The sequence below is a fragment of the Scyliorhinus canicula genome, chromosome 17 (genome assembly GCF_902713615.1).
Source record: "Scyliorhinus canicula chromosome 17, sScyCan1.1, whole genome shotgun sequence".
Taxonomy (NCBI): Eukaryota; Metazoa; Chordata; class Chondrichthyes; order Carcharhiniformes; family Scyliorhinidae; genus Scyliorhinus; species Scyliorhinus canicula.
This window is the reverse complement of record NC_052162.1, coordinates 46,894,190-46,914,317: the sequence shown is the minus strand read 5'-3', so window position 1 is coordinate 46,914,317 and position 20,128 is coordinate 46,894,190. Positions and strand designations below refer to the sequence as shown.

Sequence of the window (20,128 nt, the reverse complement as noted above, 5' to 3'; positions counted from 1 at the left end):
TTGTCCCAGGCCTCAAATTTGGACATTGTTAATGTTAATTGTTTGGCATTTAATCAGTTTCGCAACTTCTTTTTATAAGGAATAAGGAAATAGTATAGGAAAGGAAAATGAGTTTTGCTGTTCCATATTGTACATTAGGCAGAGTCCATGCAGCCTATCCCACTGGTGCATGAAAGAGCGTGAAGCATGTGTGTACGATCAGGTAGTAGAGCAAACACATGGTTGAAGTTGTTGTATTATTCGTTCACAGTAACTATTTACGATGGATACTTTTTCAACAAAGTCCTAAGAATGAAAGCACTCTTCTCTGGATTGCAAGGCAAAGGAAGCATGGTTTAACATTAAGCAATGGAAGAAATAGTTTAAAACATACCCAAATGCCAGTCCAAATTCCAAACCAACAAGAACCAAAATCACCAAAGCGTATGATTCTCCCAACAGGATGGCTAATGAGATATGGAAGGATTATAGGGCCTCCAGGCCACCTGAACCTCTTAACGTCAAGGACTTTAACGGGGAGTTGGGATAGTGAAAATATTGTTAAAGCTAATACTGTGATCACAATAATGTTGAAATACCATTAAGGTTGTACAAATAAACACTTAGAATGTAAGACTTGAAGTAAACTACATCTATGGGATAAAGTCTTTGTAGGTGAGGGGGGGGGGGATGGTGGCATTAGTAGGGTGCGGTACATAAAGGGTTAATAATGTGGGACTGACTTGAGTACAGCACCACCCACAGTTATGTTAAGGCGGCACATTACTCACAGCTAGGCTCAGTCTAGAGATATGTAAAGACCTCTGATGGAGTCAACTCCATACCTGTGCCCTCTACTGGATATAGTTATGAGTTGTTAACACCTTAATACAGCCTGAGAAGCAGTGGTGTTCTGTTGGCATTGCTGGATAACAGAGAGATTGTGTGTGGAAGCTTGCGTATACGTGGTGTTTCAGCGCAAAGGAATTCGGAAGGGAGAGGTTGAAATCCTGGATGTGGCTCTTTGGTGATGGCATCTGAGAAAAAGATGCAAGAGAAGATTTCAAACTGTGTTCTTCGAGAGTGAAGTCAGGAAACACTTGCATGGAAGTCAATTCCAGTGAAACCAGGGGGCACACAGTGTGAAAAGCATCTGAGGGGATTTGATAAGAAATCCACAGAGGTTGTTTTGAGTGGCATTTGTGACTTGGTTTCAGAGTGGTGTGTCTGACCACATTTCACCTATTGGCTTACATGGACTATGTATTTTCTGTGAGAACATTAGGGTACAAGATATATTGTGTAACTGGTGTAATCCTTATAAATCTATAAACATCTGTAAAGGTATAGCTGAATCAAAGGAGTAGTATATTATAGTTAATCTTTTGTTTAATAAAGGTTTTATTCTTTTGTTAGAAGTTAATTAGCAGTTATGTGACTGTTATCTACATCTCTAAACAAAAAAAATAAAAGTTATGATCTGTTGAGCTGGTAGGTCCATTCTGAGACCTGACTGCCTGTTGGTACCATCAGCTGAGATCATAACAGAAATCACTGATTCGGTCCAAGCTGGAGCATTGTACCTAATTCTAGGCACCATAAAAGGAGAAAAGGAGTTGAGGAGAAACTGTTTCCACGGGCACTATGGTGGACAACCAGCAGATGGATTTATGATAAATGATAAAGAACAGGGACAGGAGGAGGAAAGTATTTTTATTATTTTTCAAATTATGTCGAAAACATTATCTGAAAGGGCCAGTCAAAAGAGAATGGAGAGTTCTTGAACAGAAAGAATTTACAGGACAATGGAGCTACAATAGGAGAGAGGGACTCATTGGACACCATTTTCAAAGAGCTTACATAGGCAGACAGGGCTGAATGGCCTTCTTAAGTGCTGTATAATTCTTTTGATTTTATCACAAAAAAAAAACTGGTCATTCGTGTTTACGATTTATGGAATGCTGCAGGGGCAGAATAGTTGCTATATTTGCTTATGCAACACTGTATTCCAAAAGAGATTCACACTTTAGAACACACTTTATGAAGCATTTGGAGACATTTTGACAACATGTTACCAGAGTATATGGCTGGGTTTTCCTTTCTACCTGTGTTTTACACGCTGGTGCAGTCATGTTTAAAAAAATATATATTTACTAAATTTTGTTCAACAGCATCCTGATGTACAAATCAAAGCCTGGTTTCAATTGAGCAAAAAGTCCAGGAGCATACTAGAGACTTCGCAATTAGTTCCCCCAGACACTATGGTGGACAATCAGCAGATGGATTTATGATAAGACATTTATGGAAAGACATTTGTGTGAGATTTCATAGTTCTGTTCTTCCCACAAGCACGAGTTACAAATTATTTGATGAAGATGACACAAACGTTCTGCTCAATTACTCCCAAGACATGCAAGTGTAACCCTTATCGGAATAAAAAATTCTGATTGTGGCACGAAAGGTGCCAAAATATCTCTCTTTATTGCACAACATGGGTACAGAGGAAGCTAAGGTCACATGAGGCGGTAATCCAGAAACCTGGCCTAAAGATTTGGAGAGTTCAAATTCCATGATGACAGTAGAGGAATTTAAATCAATTGAACAAACACAACTGGATAAAAAGCTAGCACAGTAATGCAGACCATGAAACTACCAGACTATCGCAAATACTTACCTGGCTCACTAATTTCCTTTAAGGAAGGAAATCTGCTGTCCTTATCTGGTCTGGCCCATTATATGGCTTGAGACACGTAGCAATGTGTATGACTCTTAACTGCTTTCTGAAATGGCTGAGCAAAACCACAGGTCTCATAATGGCTTTCATTCTGAAATGAAGCAACTGGCATCCAGAGGACTGGACAGTACAGGCAATAGTAAAGTCCTCTTCAATAACATCTGGGGATTTGTGCCAAAACTTGGAGAGTTGTCCCATAGATTTGTCAGGAAAACGCCCAACTCAAGCATGATTCTTTGCATATGACTTTCAGCCAATGTCTCAGACTCCTTTATCACCATTCGCGAGTAGGCTCTGTCCAACCAGCAGGACAGACCGACCAGAGATAGCAACACAGTCAGTCGGCACAGAATGGGTCTTGGAGTCCACAAGGTTAATTCCAGACCAATGTACCTGAACAGTTTTTGTAGTGAATGGCCAATTTGTCTCCATGCACAGACCCTTTAAATATTTTTGTTTAGTCACACAATTTTCAAATAGTCATGCAGCTTAGATTAAACTTGCTCCGGACCTCAGTCTCTTGGCATCAGGGGGGTAAAAAACCTGCTGCTGCTTACCACCTGCTTCCCTCATTCATCTGCTAAAACAGCACTCTTGTGTGGAAGATGCACTGAGGTAGCAAGGGAACAGGACCTACTCCAAACTGGTCAGAAATGGCCAGTTTGACTAAGTGCTGCACGAGTAGACTGAATAGCAATTGGCCTGATTGGATTTATCCTGCTGGTCAGAAATGGCCAGTTTGGGTTTTGACAAAGAATATTTAGTTTGAGACCTCATTAGAACATTGGTCCAAACAGGGGCAAAAGAGCCGAGTTCTAGAAACGAGGTAAAAGTGGCTTCCCTCATCATCAAGGTAACATTTAACAAGCAAAATTGAAGTCAGTAAATATCAGGGGGAATACACTCCACTGGTTAGGATCATACCCGGACTAGAGGTAGCAATCATCCGAGCCTCAGACTATCACTGCAGGTGTTCCTCAGGGTAACATACAATGCTCAACATCTTGAGCTGACTTCATTAACAATCTTCCCTCCATCACAAATGTCAGGAGTGGGAATGTTTAATTAATGACTACAGAGTGTTCAGTTGCATTCACAACTCAGAAGTACACTTGAAGTAGGAAAAAAAGTAGTTAATTTGAACCTTCATGTATCCTCTTCCATTCAATAAGATAATGAATCATCAGAATATGATGGAGTCTGTGCCTCCATACAGCAAGGCCAGGACTATACTCAGGCTTGGGCCAGAAACATTTAGGCCACACAAGTGACAGGCAATGAACAGATCCAATGAGAGAAAGTCTAAACACCTCTCCTTAGTATTCAAAGCATTACCACGGAATCCCCCAGCATCAACAGTCTGAGGATCACCATTGACTTAACTGGGCCAGTCATACAGATAGCGTGGCTACAAAAGTGGATAAATGTCAGGGTTATTTTGCAGCTTGTAGCTCACCTCATTAGTCCCCACCACCAACAGGGCACATTTCATAAAGGAAGACCCAAGTATCAAAATGCTAGTGAACCAAGGTTCGAGTGAAAAAGGAGGAATTGAAGGAAATTATTATTGGGGAAAATAGTACTGGAGAAATTGATGGTACTGAAAGGCAATAAATCTTTAGGGCCTGATATTCTAAATCCCCGGATACTATAGAAGGTGGCCACGGAACTAGTGGATGTGTTGGTTGTCACTTTCCAAAATTCTGTAGATTCTAGAAGAGACCTGGCAGAACGGAGGGTGGCAAATGTAATCAAATCAGTGGGCCTCATATCAAATAGTAGAGAAGATGCTAGTCTATTATAAAGGATGTAATAACAGGACACTTATAAAATATCAACGGATTAGACAAAATGAACATGGACTCTGTTTCACAAACCTACTGGAGATGTTTTGAGGATGTAACTAGTAGGATAGATAAGCAAGAACTAGCAAATGTGGTGTGTTGGGATTTTCAGAAAGCTCTTGATAAAGTCTCATATAAGGGGTTAGTGTACAAATTAAAGTTCATTAGATTGGGGGTAATATATTGGCATGTATTGAAAATTGGTTAGCCGACAGGAAACAGTAGGAATAAATGTTGTTTTTTGAAGTTGCAGGCAGTGACTAATGGGATCCTGCAGAGATCAGTGCTTGGGCTCCAGCTAATCATAATATATATCAATGATTCGGAGGGAACCAAATGTAATATTTCCAAGTTTGCTGATGAAACAAAACTCAGTTAGAATATGAGTGATGAAGGGGATGTTGAGGCGTCAAGGTGATTTAGATAAGTTGAGCGAGTCAGCAAATACATGGCAGATGTAGTACAATGTGGATATATACAGACAGAGAAACAGAATGGCAGAGTATTATTAAAAATTGAGATGAACTGGGAAATGTTGATGTACAGGTACCTGGGTGTCTTGTACACCAGTCACTGAAAGCAAGCATGCAGGTACAGCAAAGATTTACAGCTTGGAGTACAGGAGCAAGGATATCTTACTGCAGCTGTACAGAGCCTTAGTGAGACCACACCTTCAGTATTGTGTGCCATATAGGAGTGCTCTCTGCAACATTGTTGCATATTGTAGATACCTAGCATGTACAGAGAAGGAAACCTGGGTAGTTGGTTCAGTCAGAAGACTGTAAAGGACTCAAATGTACCATTATTTAGGCACATAATCTTGGCTGATAATCCAACGCAGGAGTGAGACCATACCACATCATCCTCTCTGGAGATTGCGAGTCTCTGGAACTCTCTTCCTCAAAAAGCAATGGATGCAGAGTTTTTGAATATTTTTAAGGCAGAGCTAGATAAGATTTTTTTTTTAAAGTTCCAATTAAGGAGCAACTTAGCGTAGACAATCCACGTACCCTGCACATCTTTGGGTTGTGGGGGTGAGATCCACACAGATATGGGGAGAATGTGCAAACTGCACATGGATAGTACCCGAGGCTGGGATCAAACCCAAGTCCTGGCCACCGTGATGCAGCAGTGCTAACCACCGCACTGCCATGCCACCCAGAGCTAGATAGATTCTTAATTAACAAGGAGTTGAAAGGGCTGCGCCAGAATGCGGGGTTGAGGTTACACTTAGATCAGCCATTATCTCACTGAATGGTGGAGCAGGCTTGAAGGGCCGAGTGGACTATTCCTGCTCCTAATTCATATGTTCATTATCCTGAATATATTTTGCTTCTAATCTATTCCTCTGTCAGCTTGTTGGTGTCCTTCTGTATTTGGTCCATTTCTCCAGTTTGCTACATCCCCAGTTTGCTACATCCCCAGCTTGGCACAGTTTTCAAATTTCAACACTCTACCTACCTCTAGCTTCTGAATCCATATTCTTCACATATATAATGTACAGTTGTTAACCTGGTAGATCCCTGTGGAGCACGACTTCCCACTTCTAACATATTCTAAAATATATTTTAATCAGTGCAGGGTTGCAAGTGAGATGTTTTGGCTTCCACTCTATGCCACTTTGCTTGTATACATTTTAACTAGCTACCGTGATCCCCTCAGATTTGCTCCCTTGTTGCTTCAAATCAAAAAAACGTCATACATGCTTTTCCTTTTTTCTATTTATCTGCTGAATAAAATCCCTCCTCAGCTGAAAGAGGGGCACAAGATTTTCTTTTAATTTTTCACAGTACATCTGTACTACAGAACTTCGGACATTCCTTTGTCTTTCTCTTAAAAACTTACAAGCCTCTAAAACCAACAATCTACAAGCCTTTAAAACTACAAGCCTTTAAAACCAATGTGTGGCTTCACCTAATCACTGCTACTTGTTTTGCAAAACATCTCCTACTTCAATCAACAATGATGTATTGTAATATGCACCCTAAATTTGAAATTGTTCCAAATACTGTGCTTTAAAGTGTAAAAGCATCATCTTGCATAGGTTAATCGATGGCTTAGTGAGACAGGATGGTTTTTGCACTCTGTATAAAATAGGCAAATTCCTGAACTCATGCACATGATGCCATAATGGCTTGTATTCCAGATATCCATTAGATAAACAAAGCACAAGGTTCCAGAGAACCTAATCCATGAGCTTACACTTCCATTGATCCTAGAGATGATGATCACCTAGCATGAATCTAACCTGGTTGACACATGCTAAAATAAACACTGGAATCTTTAATCATTGCACTCTTTATACAGAATGTTGTTCTGGTGCTAATCAGGATCTAGTTTCTTTACTGTTGGTACATTTAAATAACACTGCCTTGAGGCCATATTGAAAAGCACTCTGAAGGCTCACTCCTTTGTTATGTTTATTAATATCGGACAATGTTTTTGGACAGACAACTTCTCAGTTTAAACCTTATTTAATTGCACTATAAATGACTACTACATATACCTTTATCCGACTGCATACAGTGTCCCTTAAGATCACCAAAACTATGTAAAGTATGAATAGTATTAAATCACATGATGAAGATTTACAGTTCTTTATCATTTTACAGTTTATAATTCCAATCAGAAAAGGTTTACCAGATTACATCACTTTACAGATAGCATGTGACTGTCTTATCATGATTAGCTATCTATTACAAGGTGACCAGTTTAACACCAATTTATCTAGAAGGCCATTTTAGACTATTGCCAAAGCCTTTCATTGATCTCTCTTGCTAACCTCTATGTAATGCTCACAATAGAGGCATCATAAATAGATTTGATATAGAGGAGAACATAAAACAACCGGAAAAAAATCAAGCCCTCCTTGAATATAGTAGCAAACCTCAGAACTGATCAGGGTGCAGGGTGCCACCTTGTCCTTTAACAGAAGACTAAAGTACCCCCATCATGCACTTAGGCAGCATGGTAACACAGTGATTAGCACTGTTGCTTTACAGCACCAGGGACCCAAGTTCGATTCCTGGCTTGGGTCACTGTCTGTGCGGAGTCTGCATATTCTCCCCATGTCTGCGTGGGTTTCCTCCGGGTGCTCCGGTTTTCACCCACAGTCCAAAAATGTGCAGGTTAGGTGGATTGGCCATGATAAAATGCCCTTAGTGTCTACAATTGCCCTTAGTGTTGGGTGGGGTTACTGGGTTATGGGGATAGGGTGGAGGTGTTGACCTTGGGTAGGGTGCTCTTTCCAAGAGCCGGTGCAGACTCGATGGGCCAAATGGCCTCCTTCTGCACTGTACGTTCTATGTAAATTCTATGTAATCTGACCCTACAGCACATCATTGAACATCGCCTACAAAAGAAATTCTGAGGCAGCCTATAAGATATCCATACCATTACACAATAACCTATAGCCTGGATGTCTGACTTAAATATCGACATTTGATTTGTTTTTTTGTGACCATCATATGAAAGAAAGAATCTAGAACATTGAAATGAAGTACATTGGCCCAAGCAGTAGCTACAGACACCAGCAGATCCCGTGGATTTAAAATAAGCAAATGCAAATAGTTAAATTATTTAACATTGAAGTGTAATACCGTCAAACAAGCAGCAATCCCAAGTTCCTATTCTTTACTTCAGAAAAAAAAAGGTCACCAAGCTAGCCTGGCGAAATAGGAGCTCAAGATAGAATAAAAGGAAACATGGCAGAGACTCATATTGCAGTGTATTGTGGAACTTTGGTGCTGTGCCACATCAAACTACCTCTTAGTATTATGATAGATGTATTCAATGGCAAGTTCTGAAAATCCCTATAATTAAACTACTGCTATTCTGGGATTGGTAACTATAATTATTGATGACAAAGTTCTGAGGATCATTAAAATTCTATTTACTCAAGGATACAATGCTGGTTACTGGCATAGAAAACATCAAAATGCTTTGCAATTTCATAACAGTGTTGTCAGTAGGAACCAGAACAAGAAAATCAAAGTTAAGTATTACCTCTATTTGTGCTAAAACACTTTTGTACATTTTTAGTGTAGCAGCATAAACTAATCTTATTGATGCCCGAACCAGTGGTACTGTACTAATGCGGACTTCAGTGTGGGGCACATAGAAAATGCTGAAATCCTTTGCCAAACATCATCCGCATCTCTCAACTAAATGACATCATCCTCCCTTCTTGATAACAAAACCACAACCTAGTTAGAACAACAATTGCAATTTGTTTTTTCGATTTGTCACTTAGATGTGGGCAATAATGAGAACATCTGATTGAGCTGGAAAAACATCTGGGAAGCCAGGTTTAGTTAACTTGCTGGAGATTCTTTGAAGAGATCCCAGAGACGGTTGATAAGTAAAATGCATATGTGATCCAAAAGGCAGCCTCATGCAATAGACTTGTTTGTGAGCACTTAAAGGTTGTTGTACATATTGGTACTAATGACATAGGCAGGACGGGACATGAGGTCCTGCAGCAGGAGTTCAGGGAGCTAGGCAGAAAGTGAAAAGACAGGACCTCTAGGGTTGTAATCTAGGGATTTCTCCCTGTGCCATGTGCCACTGAGGCTAGTAATAGGAAGATAGAGCAGCTAAACACGTGGCTAAACAGCTGGTGTAGGAGGGAGGTTTCCATTATCTGGACCACTGGGAGCTGTTCCGGGGCAGGTGTGATCTGTATAAGAAGGACGGGTTGCATCTAAACTGGAGAGGCATAAATATCCTGGCCATGAGGTTTGCTCGTGTCACACGGGAGGGTTTAAACTAGTATGGCGGGGGGTGGGCACCGGAGCAATAGGTCAGAAGGTGAAAGCATTGAGGGAGAACTAGGGAATAGAGCCAGTATGGCTCTGAGGCAGTGCAGACATGGAGATGTTGCTGAACACAGCGGGTCTGGTGGCCTGAAGTGCATATGTTTTAATGCAAGAAGTATTACGGGTAAGGCAGATGAACTTAGAGCTTGGATTAGTACTTGGAACTATGATGTTGTTGCCATTACAGAGACCTGGTTGAGGGAAGGACAGGATTGGCAGCTAAACATTCCAGGATTTAGATGTTTTAGGCGGGATAGAGGGGGATGTAAAAGGAGTGGTGGAGTTGCGCTAATGGCTCGGGAGAATATCACAGCTGTACTACGGGAGGACACCTAGGAGGGCAGTTAGGCGATATGGGTAGAGATCAGGAATAAGAAGGGTGCAGTCACAATGTTGGGGGTTTACTACATGCCTCCCTACAGCCAACGGGAGATAGAGGAGCAGATCGGTAGACAGATTTTGGAAAAGAGTTAAAACAACAGGGTTGTTGTGATGGGAGACTTCAACTTCCCCAATATTGACTGGGACTCACTTAGTGCTTGGGGCTTAGACGGGGCAGAGTTTGTAAGGAGCATCCAGGAGGGCTTCTTAAAACAATATGTAGACAGTCCAACTAGGGAAGGGGCTGTACTGGGCCTGGTAATGGGGAATGAGCCCAGCCAGGTGGTAGAAGTTTCAGTAGGGGAGCATTTCGGGAACAATGACCACAATTCAGTAAGTTGTAAAGTGTTGGTGGACAAGGATAAGAGTGGTCCTAAGGTGAATGTGCTAAATTGAGGGAAGGCTAATTATAACAATATTAGGCGGGAACTGAAGAACCTAGATTGGGGGCGGATGTTTGAGGGTAAATCAGCATCTGACATGTGGGAGGCTTTCAAGTGTCAGTTGAAAGGAATTCAGGACCAGTATGTTCCTGTGAGGAAGAAGGATAAATACGGCAAATTTCGGGAACCTTGGATAACAAGAGCTATTGTAGGCCTCATTAAAAAGAAAAAGGAGGCATTTGTCAGGGCTGGAGCGCTGGGAACAGACAAAGCCTGTGTGGAATTAAAGGAAAGTAGGAAGGAACTTAAGCAAGGAGTCAGGAGGACAAGAAGGGGGTCATGAAAAGTCTTTGCCAATAGGGTTAAGGAAAAAGACAAGCCTTTTTACACGTACATAAAAAGCAAGAGGGTAGCCAAGGAAAAGGTTGGCCCACTGAAGGATAGGCAAGGGAATCTATGTGTGGAGCCAGAGGAAATGGGCGAGGTACTAAATGAATACTTTGCATCAGTATTCACCAAAGAGAAGGAATTGGTGGATGTTGAGTCTGGTGAAGGGTGTGTAGATAGGCTGGGTAACATTGAGATCCAAAAAGACGAGGTGTTGGGTGTCTTGAAAAATATTAAGGTGGATAAGCCCCCAAGGCCTGATGAGATCGACCCCAGAATACTGAAGGAGGCTAGAGAGAAAATTGCTGAGGTCTTGACAGAATTCTTTGAATCCTCACTGTCTTCAGGTGATGTCCCGGAGGACTGGAGAATAGCCAATGTTGTTCCTTTGTTTAAGAAGGGTAGCAAGGATAATCCAGGGAACTACAGGCCAGTGAGCCTTATGTCAGTGGTAGGGAAATTACTGGAGAGAATTGTTCGAGACAGGATCTACTCCCATTTGGAAGCAAATGGACGTATTAGTGAGAGGCAGCATGATTTTGTGAAGGGGAGGTCGTGTCTCACTAATTTGATACCGAGTTTTTCCAAAGAGGTCACAAAGATGATTGATGCAGGTAGGGCAGTGGATGTTGTCTATATGGACTTCAGTAAGGCCTTTGGCAAGGTCCCTCATGGTAGACTATACAAAAGGTAAAGTCACACGGGATCGGGGTGAGCTGGCAAGGTGGATACAGAACTGGCTAGGTCATAGAAGGTAGAGAGTAGCAACGGAAGGGTGCTTTTCTAATTGGAGGGCTGTGACTAGTGGTGTTCCGCAGGGATCAGTACTGGGACCTTTGCTGTTCGTAGTATATATAAATGATTTGGAGGAAAATGTAACTGGTCTGATTAGTAAGTTTGCAGACAACACATAGGTTGGTGGAATTGCGGACAGCGATGAGGACTGTCAGAGGATACAGCAGGATTTAGATCGTTTGGAGATTTGGGCGGAGAGATGGCAGATGGAATTTAATCCAGCAAATGTGAGGTAATGCACTTTAGAATGTCTAATGCAGGTAGGGAATATACGGTGAATGGTAGAACCCTCAAGAGTATTGAAAGTCAGAGAGATCTAGGTGTACAGGTCACTGAAAGGGGCAACACAGGTGGAGAAGGTAGTCAAGAAGGCATACGGCATGCTTGCCTTCATTGGCCGGGGCATTGTGTATAAGAATTGGCAAGTCATGTTGCAGCTGTATAGAACCTTAGTTAAGCCACACTTAGGAGTATAGTGTTCAATTCTGGTCACCACACTACCAGAAGGATGTGGAGGCTTTAGAGAGGGTGCAGAACAGATTTACCAGGATGTTGCCTGGTATGGAGGGCATTAGCTATGAGGAGCGGTTGAATAAACTTGGTTTGTTCTCACTGGAACAATGGAGGTTGAGGGGCGACCTGACAGAGGTCTACAAAATTATGAGGGGCATAGACAGAGTGGATAGTCAGAGGCTTTTCCCCAGGGTAGAAGAGGCAATTACTAGGGGGCATAGGTTTAAGGTGAGAGGGGCAAGGTATAGAGTAGATGTACAAGGCAAGTTTTTTTTACAGAGGGTAGTGGGTGCCTGGAACTCACTGCTGGAGGAGGTGGTGGAAGCAGGGACGATAGTGACATTTAAGAGGGATCTTGACAAATACATGAATAGGATGGGAATAGAGGGATACGGACCCAGGAAGTTTAGAAGATTGTAGTTTTGTCGGGCAGCATGGTCGGCACGGGCTTGGAGGGCCGAAGGGCCTCTTCCTGTGCTGTACTTTTCTTTGTTCTTTGTTTGCAAACTCATGGAATAAAAGGTAAATTGGTGACATGGATACAAAATTAACTGAGTGATAGGAAATAGCAAGTAATGGTTAATGAATGTTGTTCATGCTTGAGGAAGCATTGTAATAGAGTTTCCCAGGGGTCAATGTTTGGACCCTTGCTCTTTCTGACTTTTAATGACCCAAGTCTTGGTGCTCGTGGCAAAACTTCAAAACTTGCATATGCATATGTTACGAAAGGAAGCATTGTGAACTGTGAGGAGGATAGTGCAGGACTTCAAAAGGACGCAGATAGTTGGTGGAATACACAAAGACTTGGCAGATGAAATTCACTGTGGAGAAATATGAAGCGATTCATTTTAGAAGGAAGAACATGGAAAGACAAGTTAAATTAAAGGATACAATTCTGAAGAGGTTGTCGGAGCAGGGGGAACTGGGTGTATACTTTCACAAGTCATTGCAGGTGGTAAACATGTTGAGAAAGCGGTTTTTAAAAAAAAGCACACAGGATTTGTTAATAAGGCCTCGGAGTAAAACAGCAAGGAGGTCATGTAGAAGTTGCATTAGTCACTAATTCAACCTCAGCTGGAGTATTGCATCCACTTCTGGGCGGCACACATTGGTTAAGATGTGAAAGCATTGGAGAAAGTTCAGTCAAGATTCATGAGGATAGTTCCAGGATATGGAACTTCAGGTACATAGATAGATTTAAGAGATTGGGACTTTTTTTTCCTTGGAGAAGGCCAAGAGGAGATTTGATGGAGGGGTCAGGACAGAGCTGGTAGGGAGAAACTGTTCCCATTCATGAAAGGGTAGAAAAATGAAAAGGGCATAGATTTGAAGTGATTGGCAAACGTGATTAGGAAAATACTTTTCCACACAGAAAGTGGAATGCACCGAGTGTGTGGTGAACGCAGATTCAATTGAGGCTTTTAATAGGGGATTGGACTGTTATCTGAAAAGGAAGAATGTACAGGGTTACGAGGAGAAGGTGGGGAAATGATTCCTCCTGTGCTGTAACAATCCTGTGATTCATCATCACTAGTTGTTTTGAGAAATTGACTGTTGTTCGTCTCCATGAGCCACTACAGATCTTGCCAGTGACGCTGCTCCCACAATGGGTATTAGAAATGGGAAGATACTTCAATCAAAAGCATGCAATAAAAAAACCCTGAAAATGGTGGAAATTCACAGCTGGTCAATCTGCCCCTGGAGAGAGAAGATGGGCTAACATTCTAGATGGGGGTGTGTCAACTGAAATATTAAGCTTACAAAAAAAATTCATAAATTGTTGTACAATTTCCGTTTTATTGTTTTCACCTCTTCTGTCCCTCTATTTATTCATGAAATGGGCAGCATGTGGCACAGTGGATAGCACTGGGACTGCGGCACTGAGGACCCGGGTTTGAATCCCGGCCCTGGGTCACTGTCCATGTGGAGTTTGCACATTCTCCCCATGTCTGCGTAGGTTTCACCCCCACAACCCAAAGATGTGCAGGTTAGGTGGATTGACCACACTAAATTGCCCCTTAATTGAGGGAAAAAATAATTGGGTACTCTAAATTTTAAAAAAACCTCATGATTGGCCATCTCTTTTCAGGAATTCTGAACTAGTCCATCTATGTACATTCTCATATTACCATTGTATATTTTAAGAAGTCAGAATGTACTTATTATTGGCTCAATGGCAAGAGAATAGGTAGTGTTCACACCTTTTGAGTCAGAAGGTCATGGGGTCAAGCCCTCGATTTATGACTTAAGATAGGATTTAGGCTGATGATTCAGTGCTGAGGGAGTGTTGCATTGAGAGGAGCCCTCCATTGAATGACGTGTTAAGTCATCTCTGTCCTCTCAGATAGACTGAAAGATCCCATGACACTATTATTCAAGATGTGGAGATGGAGGAGCAGTGCTCCGAAAGCTACTGCTTTAAATGAACATGTTGGACTTTAACCTGGTGTTGTCAGACTTCTTACTGTACTATTATTCAGAGGAAGGGAGTTCTCTCGGTGTTCTGCCCAACATTAATTCCACAATATCGATTTTAAAAATAGATGATCTTATCACTTGCCTCCCTTTGTGGCACCCCCCTGATGTACACAAACTGCCTGCCACGTTTCCATTACAAGTACACAGCAAACAGAACTTCACTGGTTGGTTTCGTCTGGTGGCGATCTTTCCTTCCTTCCTCACCATTCCCACCCACCGCCAAGGGCTCCCGCGCCATTCCCAAACAGCTGTCGCTCCCGTTACCCGGGTTGTTTTATTTTACCTTGATCCGGTGCACGGCTTTGCCCTCAGCCGCGGCCTGCACCCACACGCCTATCTCCGATTTGTTATATTTCTGTTGCCAGCCGTGCGCCGATTCGCACAGCTCCCTGAACGAGGCGAAGGCCAGGTCATCGGGGATCAGCACGGTGTCGCGCTCGACCGACATGGGGGCTGAGCAAGGAGGGAGAGTCCTCGGCAACCAGTGGTGTCTCCTCCGAACCGATCCGGTTTCACCCCTCCTCGCAGCAGTAGCGGCAGCCGGCCGGCCTCTCGCTCAAACACCTGACACGAAATGTCCCTCCCCCGACCTGCAGCCGCAGGTGACGTTTCAAGCCTCCTCGTTGGGCTACACAACCGTCACTCAGCGACCGGCACCTGTGCTTTTGGGGCGTCTTCAGTATTCACAGCAACAAACAGCGGAGCGCTCGCTGCAAACACCCAGCAGCAGCAGAGGGCTCCCTGCGAACATGGGGAGGAGGCACCGTGGTTAGCGCTGCTGCTGGGTACAATAGTTCTATTCCGGCCTTGGGTGACTATGGAATTTGCACAGTTCTCCCCTTGTCTGTGTTGGTTTCCTCCCACAGTCCAAAGATGAGCAAATTCATTGGATTGTCTGAAAATGTACAGGTTAGGACGGTGGAAGTGGGCCTCTGTAGGGTGCTCTTTCCGAGGGTCGGTGCAGACTGAGTGGGCTGAATGGTCTCCTTTTGCACTGTAGGGATCCTATGAGACATCATAGAATCAGAGCACTCTCCGCAAACACCCCACAACAGATGCTAACTGTTTCCTTGACGCATTTAAGATTTCCGACTCCACAACCCTATCCGGAAGTTCATTCAGGTATCGATCAAGATCTTCCCGATGGTTGCCTCTTGTTTTTGAACCAATGACCCTCCAAGTCTTAGTCTGTGTGACGTTCGGATTTACTATTTCCACGCCATCAGGCTTTCAGTGTTGAAAAGTCTGAGTCTTTCCTCCTCTCTCAGACTGCTGACGCCAGAGATCATCTTATGGCTCCTTTCCTGCACCTGGGTTGGCATCTTGTGCCAAGTCAGAAGTTTCCTGGGGAACAACATAGTGGAGGTTGTAGCTTTTGTTTACTGCTGAAAAATGTTTATTGAAAGCCTTAATAACTAAAGCACCCACATCATATTTTCACAGTAACTTCATTACAGTGTTAATGTAAGCCTACTTGTGACACTAATAAAAAATATTATTATTAAATGTAGGTGTAAGTAAATGGGCTCCCATATCAAATAATAATGTTTAATATCCTGTTTACATTTTAGATAATTCCAAGTTGGCCATTGAGTGCCAAATGAAAATCAGAGAATAGGCAGTCACATATTGACTCCCATTTGTTTTGGGCAAAAAGTGACAATTTGTCTTGATTAAGCTGATTATGTATTACAGTAATTGGAGTTTGCATGTTCTCCCTGTATCTGCTTGGGTTTCCTCCAGGTGCTTCGGTTTCCTTCCACAGACCAACGGTTTAGTGGATTGGCCAAAAAGTTGCCCTTTAGTATCCAAAGGTGGGGTTACAGGGATGCGGTGGTGATGCTCTTGGGTGATGCCTGGGTAGGATGCTCTTTCAGAGTCAGTGCAGGCTCAATGGACCAAATAGTCTCCTCTGCACTGTAGGGATTCTATGATATCTAGAATGTCAAGTGATTGGCTCTTTACAAGCTGTCTTCCATAGTTCTCTCTATCATGGTGAAGGCAGACATTTATTATGTAGCTGAAAAGAAAATTTGAAGCTTTTTTTTAATCCTTCAAGGGATATGAGTATGGTTGGCACTGCCAACATTTGTTGCTCATCCTGAATTGACCTTGAGTTTTTGAACTTCTGCAGTCTATCTGGTTTACTGTAAGGAAGGGAGTTCCAACATTTTGATCCAGTGATATTGAAAGAATGGCAATATAGTTTCAAGTCAGGATCATGGGTGACTCAAAGGAGAACTTGCAGGTGATTGTGTTCCCGAGTGTCTTCCTGTTTTTTCCGGGTGATTGAGGTCACGGATTTGAAAGATGCTGTAAAAAGAGTCTTGACAACCTGTTGCAGTGCATTTTGTATGTGGTACATATTGCTATCCCAGTGTGCCAGCAGTGGAGGGAATGCTTGCTTAAGGTGGTGGCTAGGATGCCAATCAAGTTGGCTGGTTTGTTCTGGATGGTGTCAACCTTCTTGAGTGTTGTTGGAACTGCATTATTCCAAACAAGTTCCATCATACTCTTGCCTTGTGTCTGTAGATGTTGGGACTGGCTTTGAAGAGTCATGAGGTGAGTTAATTGCTGCAAAATTCCCAGTCTCTGACTTGCTGCACTTCTAGCCACAATATGTATATGGCTAGTCCAGTTACGTTTCTGGTCAATGATAATCCCCAGGTTGTTGCTGATGGGGGATTCAGTGATGGTAATATTGTTGAATGCCAGAAGGGCAGATGGTTGTATTCTCTCTTGTTGGAGATGGTGATTTCTTGGCACTTGAGTAAAGTGAACATTACTTGGCACTTATCCACCCAAGCTTGAATGCAGTTTAGGTCTTGCTGTATATGGACACAGACTACTTTGGTATCTGAGATGTTGCAAATGGTACTGAATACTGCACTCGTCAATGAACATCTCCACTTCTGACTTTATGATGGAGAAAATGTAATTGAGGAAGCAACTGAACAATAGGGCACAGGACATGCACCTGAGGAACCCTTGTAGCGATTTCCTGCAGCTGCAATGATTAACCGCCAATAGCTACAACCATCTTCCTTTGTGCTAGATATGACTCCAAACAATGAAGTATTCCCCTGAATCCCATTGACCAATTCTGCCAGGGCTCCTTGATGCCACAGTCAGCAATTGCTGTCCTGACGTCAAGGGCAGCTACTCTCGCCTCACCAAGCTTGGCCTAATGTTACTTGGTGAGCAGACAAGAGACCATCTGCTAATAAATCAAGAGTTTGCTGTCAAGTATGGTTTAGCACAGTGAACTAAATAGATGGCTTGTAATGCAGAAGAAAGTCAGCAGCGTGGGTTCAATTCCCGTACCGGCCTCCCCGAACAGGCGCCAGAATGTGGTAACCAGGGGCTTTTCACAGTAACTTCATTGAAGCCTACTTGTGACAATAAGCGATTATTATTATTGTTATTATTAAGTATGGCTTGTTCAAGAGCCAAGTAGTCACTGCTGAAGCTCCATGCTTGCACATATATCTTGATGGACTCCATGATATGATCAGGAGGATAGTGGTAATGTACATTATATGTGATGGTGTACTGTTTTGCTCTGCAATTCATGAGGAGTCCATGATATTTGTTGTCATATATCAAGAGCATAAAATCTTGGTTGTCAATTAAATAATGAACTAGTTGCTATCCTTTATGAGAGTTAAAGAGGGAGAGGGGAGTCTCTGATGTCAAGTTAACTTATATTTTTCCGGTGAAAGACAGGACCTTTGAATTAATCATCTATTGCGACAGCAGCACATTGCATAATTACAGAATCTTCAAGGTATAATGAGTCCACAGAAAGTTAAAGAATTAAAGGACCAAATGCTCAGCCTGGTGAGAGAATTAGAGAATTAGAGGATGTGGCTGAGGATGTGGCTGAAAACATTGTGAAATAATTTTTTTAAAACCATTTTTAGAGTTGAAAGGAGAGATTTAGAGAGAAAAGTTCCGAAACCAAAATAACCAAAATGATTGAAGGTTCTTTCTAGAGTTGTCAGCCCTCCAGAATCGTCCTGAAATCTCTATCAATTAAAGCTTCATTACTGCAAACAATCTGGGAGACAAATCATGGGTGAATTAAAAAAAATTGTGTTCTATTTTGAATTTTCTTTGGACATTTTAGTTTATTCTAAAATTATTGGAGGTGTGAAATAAAGGGCTGTTTGAGTGGGCAGGCAATTATCCAGAGAATCATAGAATCATAGAATCCCTTTAATGCAGAAAGAGGCCATTCAGCCCATTGAGTCGCCACTGACCATCTGAAAGAACACCCTACAGAAGTCCAACCGTCATCTCCATAACCCAGCAATTCCATCTAACCTTTGGACACTACGGGACAATTTCGCATGGCCAGTATATTTTGGACTGTGGGAAGAAACCGGAACGTCCTGCAAGCCAATGGCCTGGCTGGACAACTAACTAATATGTAGCTAAAAGGCTGTGTCTGGGTAAAGTCAAGCAATGTCCCCATATGTATAGAGAGCGTAGGTTATGGCTCAAGCAAGGCACTGAGTTTGGTGTCACAACTGAATGGCCAAAGTGTTCTTTCGGGCTCGGCCACCTCCGCCAGCGCTCGGGCTCGGCCACCTCCGCCAGCGCTCGGGCACCTCCGCCAGCGCTCGGGCACCTCCGCCAGCGCTCGGGCACCTCCGCCAGCGCTCGGGCTCGGCCACCTCCGCCAGCGCTCGGTGTTACTCGCTGGGTGAAGCCGGGTTTCCCAAAGATGGCGGCGTTCGGGATATTGAGTTATGAGCACAGGCCGCTGAAAAGGCCTCGGCTCGGGCCGCCAGACGTTTACCCGCAGGACCCCAAGCAGAAAGAGGTAGGAAAAATCGTTGGGATTGTAGGGGAGGACAGCCATTTACTCAGTCAGGCAACCCGACCGGCGGGGCGAGTAAGCCGGCGCCGGGCAGCCGGGCCTAGAGCAGCCCCATGTAAACAATAAACAGCCCGTGTGTGTGGCTGGACTTGGGCCTAGAGCAGCCCCTTATACAGCAGCAACAGCGAGCACATACCTGCTCCTACATTGCAGGGCCCGGCCTCTGGTCACACTGTTTCTGCGAGATGGAGAGCACCGGAGTCCGGTGCGCAGATCAGCTTCTTACCGGTTAACTACTTGACCAACCCATCAATAACAAATGTTTAATATGGATTTTAATCATCGATTAAATTACATAAATCTTTGCTGACTCCAGCTATGGGAAGCATCAACCACCACAATGTTAACCATTGGTTATAATGTTGATATCTTCTTTGCTTCTGAAGAAAAATATGCAGGTTTTGTGGTTCTGCTATGCTTTGTGTCAATAACGCCGGTCTGTATAATCAAGTACTTTTCCCATACACTAGGAACTCTAATCTCACAAATATAAATTATTTGTTAACACTTTGACTCGTATTCTCACGGTGCAGAATCCAGCATTGCCGTCACCCATATTATTTCCAGCTCCCCACTGAAACCAACCACCTTGTGAATTAACTTCGAAGCCCTTGTCGCGTTGCACCAGTTTAAGTTTGCAATATCCGTTGACCATACATTACCATGTAATATAAAAACAAAAACATGCTGGAAATACTTCGCTAGTCAGACAGCATCTGTCCAGAGCACCGGAGTTAATAATTTCAGGTTGAAATGACTTGACCTGAAGTATTAACTCTGTTTCTCTCCCTCCCCACAGAGTTGCCTGACCTGTTGAGTATTCCAGTATTTTTGTCCATATTTAAGAATTCCCGAATCCACAGCATTTTGCTTTTGTATCTTATATAGCTTGCCATCTTTGAATCTGTTAATTTTAGAATAAAAATGGGAGC

At 42.9% G+C, this 20,128-nt stretch overlaps 2 protein-coding genes across 3 annotated transcripts in view; one reads left to right on the top strand and one right to left on the bottom strand.

The window, feature by feature from the left end:
- LOC119951718 (START domain-containing protein 10-like) overlaps positions 1–15,039 on the bottom strand; it is a 34,722-nt gene extending 19,683 nt beyond the window's left edge. The window contains exon 1 of the mRNA XM_038775006.1: positions 14,595–15,039. Coding sequence (XP_038630934.1) covers positions 14,595–14,759 — 165 coding nt within the window. The 5' untranslated portion in view covers positions 14,760–15,039. The remainder of the gene's footprint in view (positions 1–14,594) is intronic.
- Positions 15,040–19,019: 3,980 nt separating this feature from the next.
- The window catches only part of med12 (mediator complex subunit 12), a 207,604-nt gene continuing 206,495 nt past the window's right edge, over positions 19,020–20,128 (top strand). The window contains exon 1 of one of the 2 annotated variants that reach the window (XM_038776304.1): positions 19,020–19,139. In XM_038776304.1, the coding sequence (XP_038632232.1) occupies positions 19,041–19,139 (99 nt within the window). In that variant the 5' untranslated portion in view covers positions 19,020–19,040. The remainder of the gene's footprint in view (positions 19,140–20,128) is intronic. The other variant, XM_038776305.1, reaches the window with a different exon arrangement.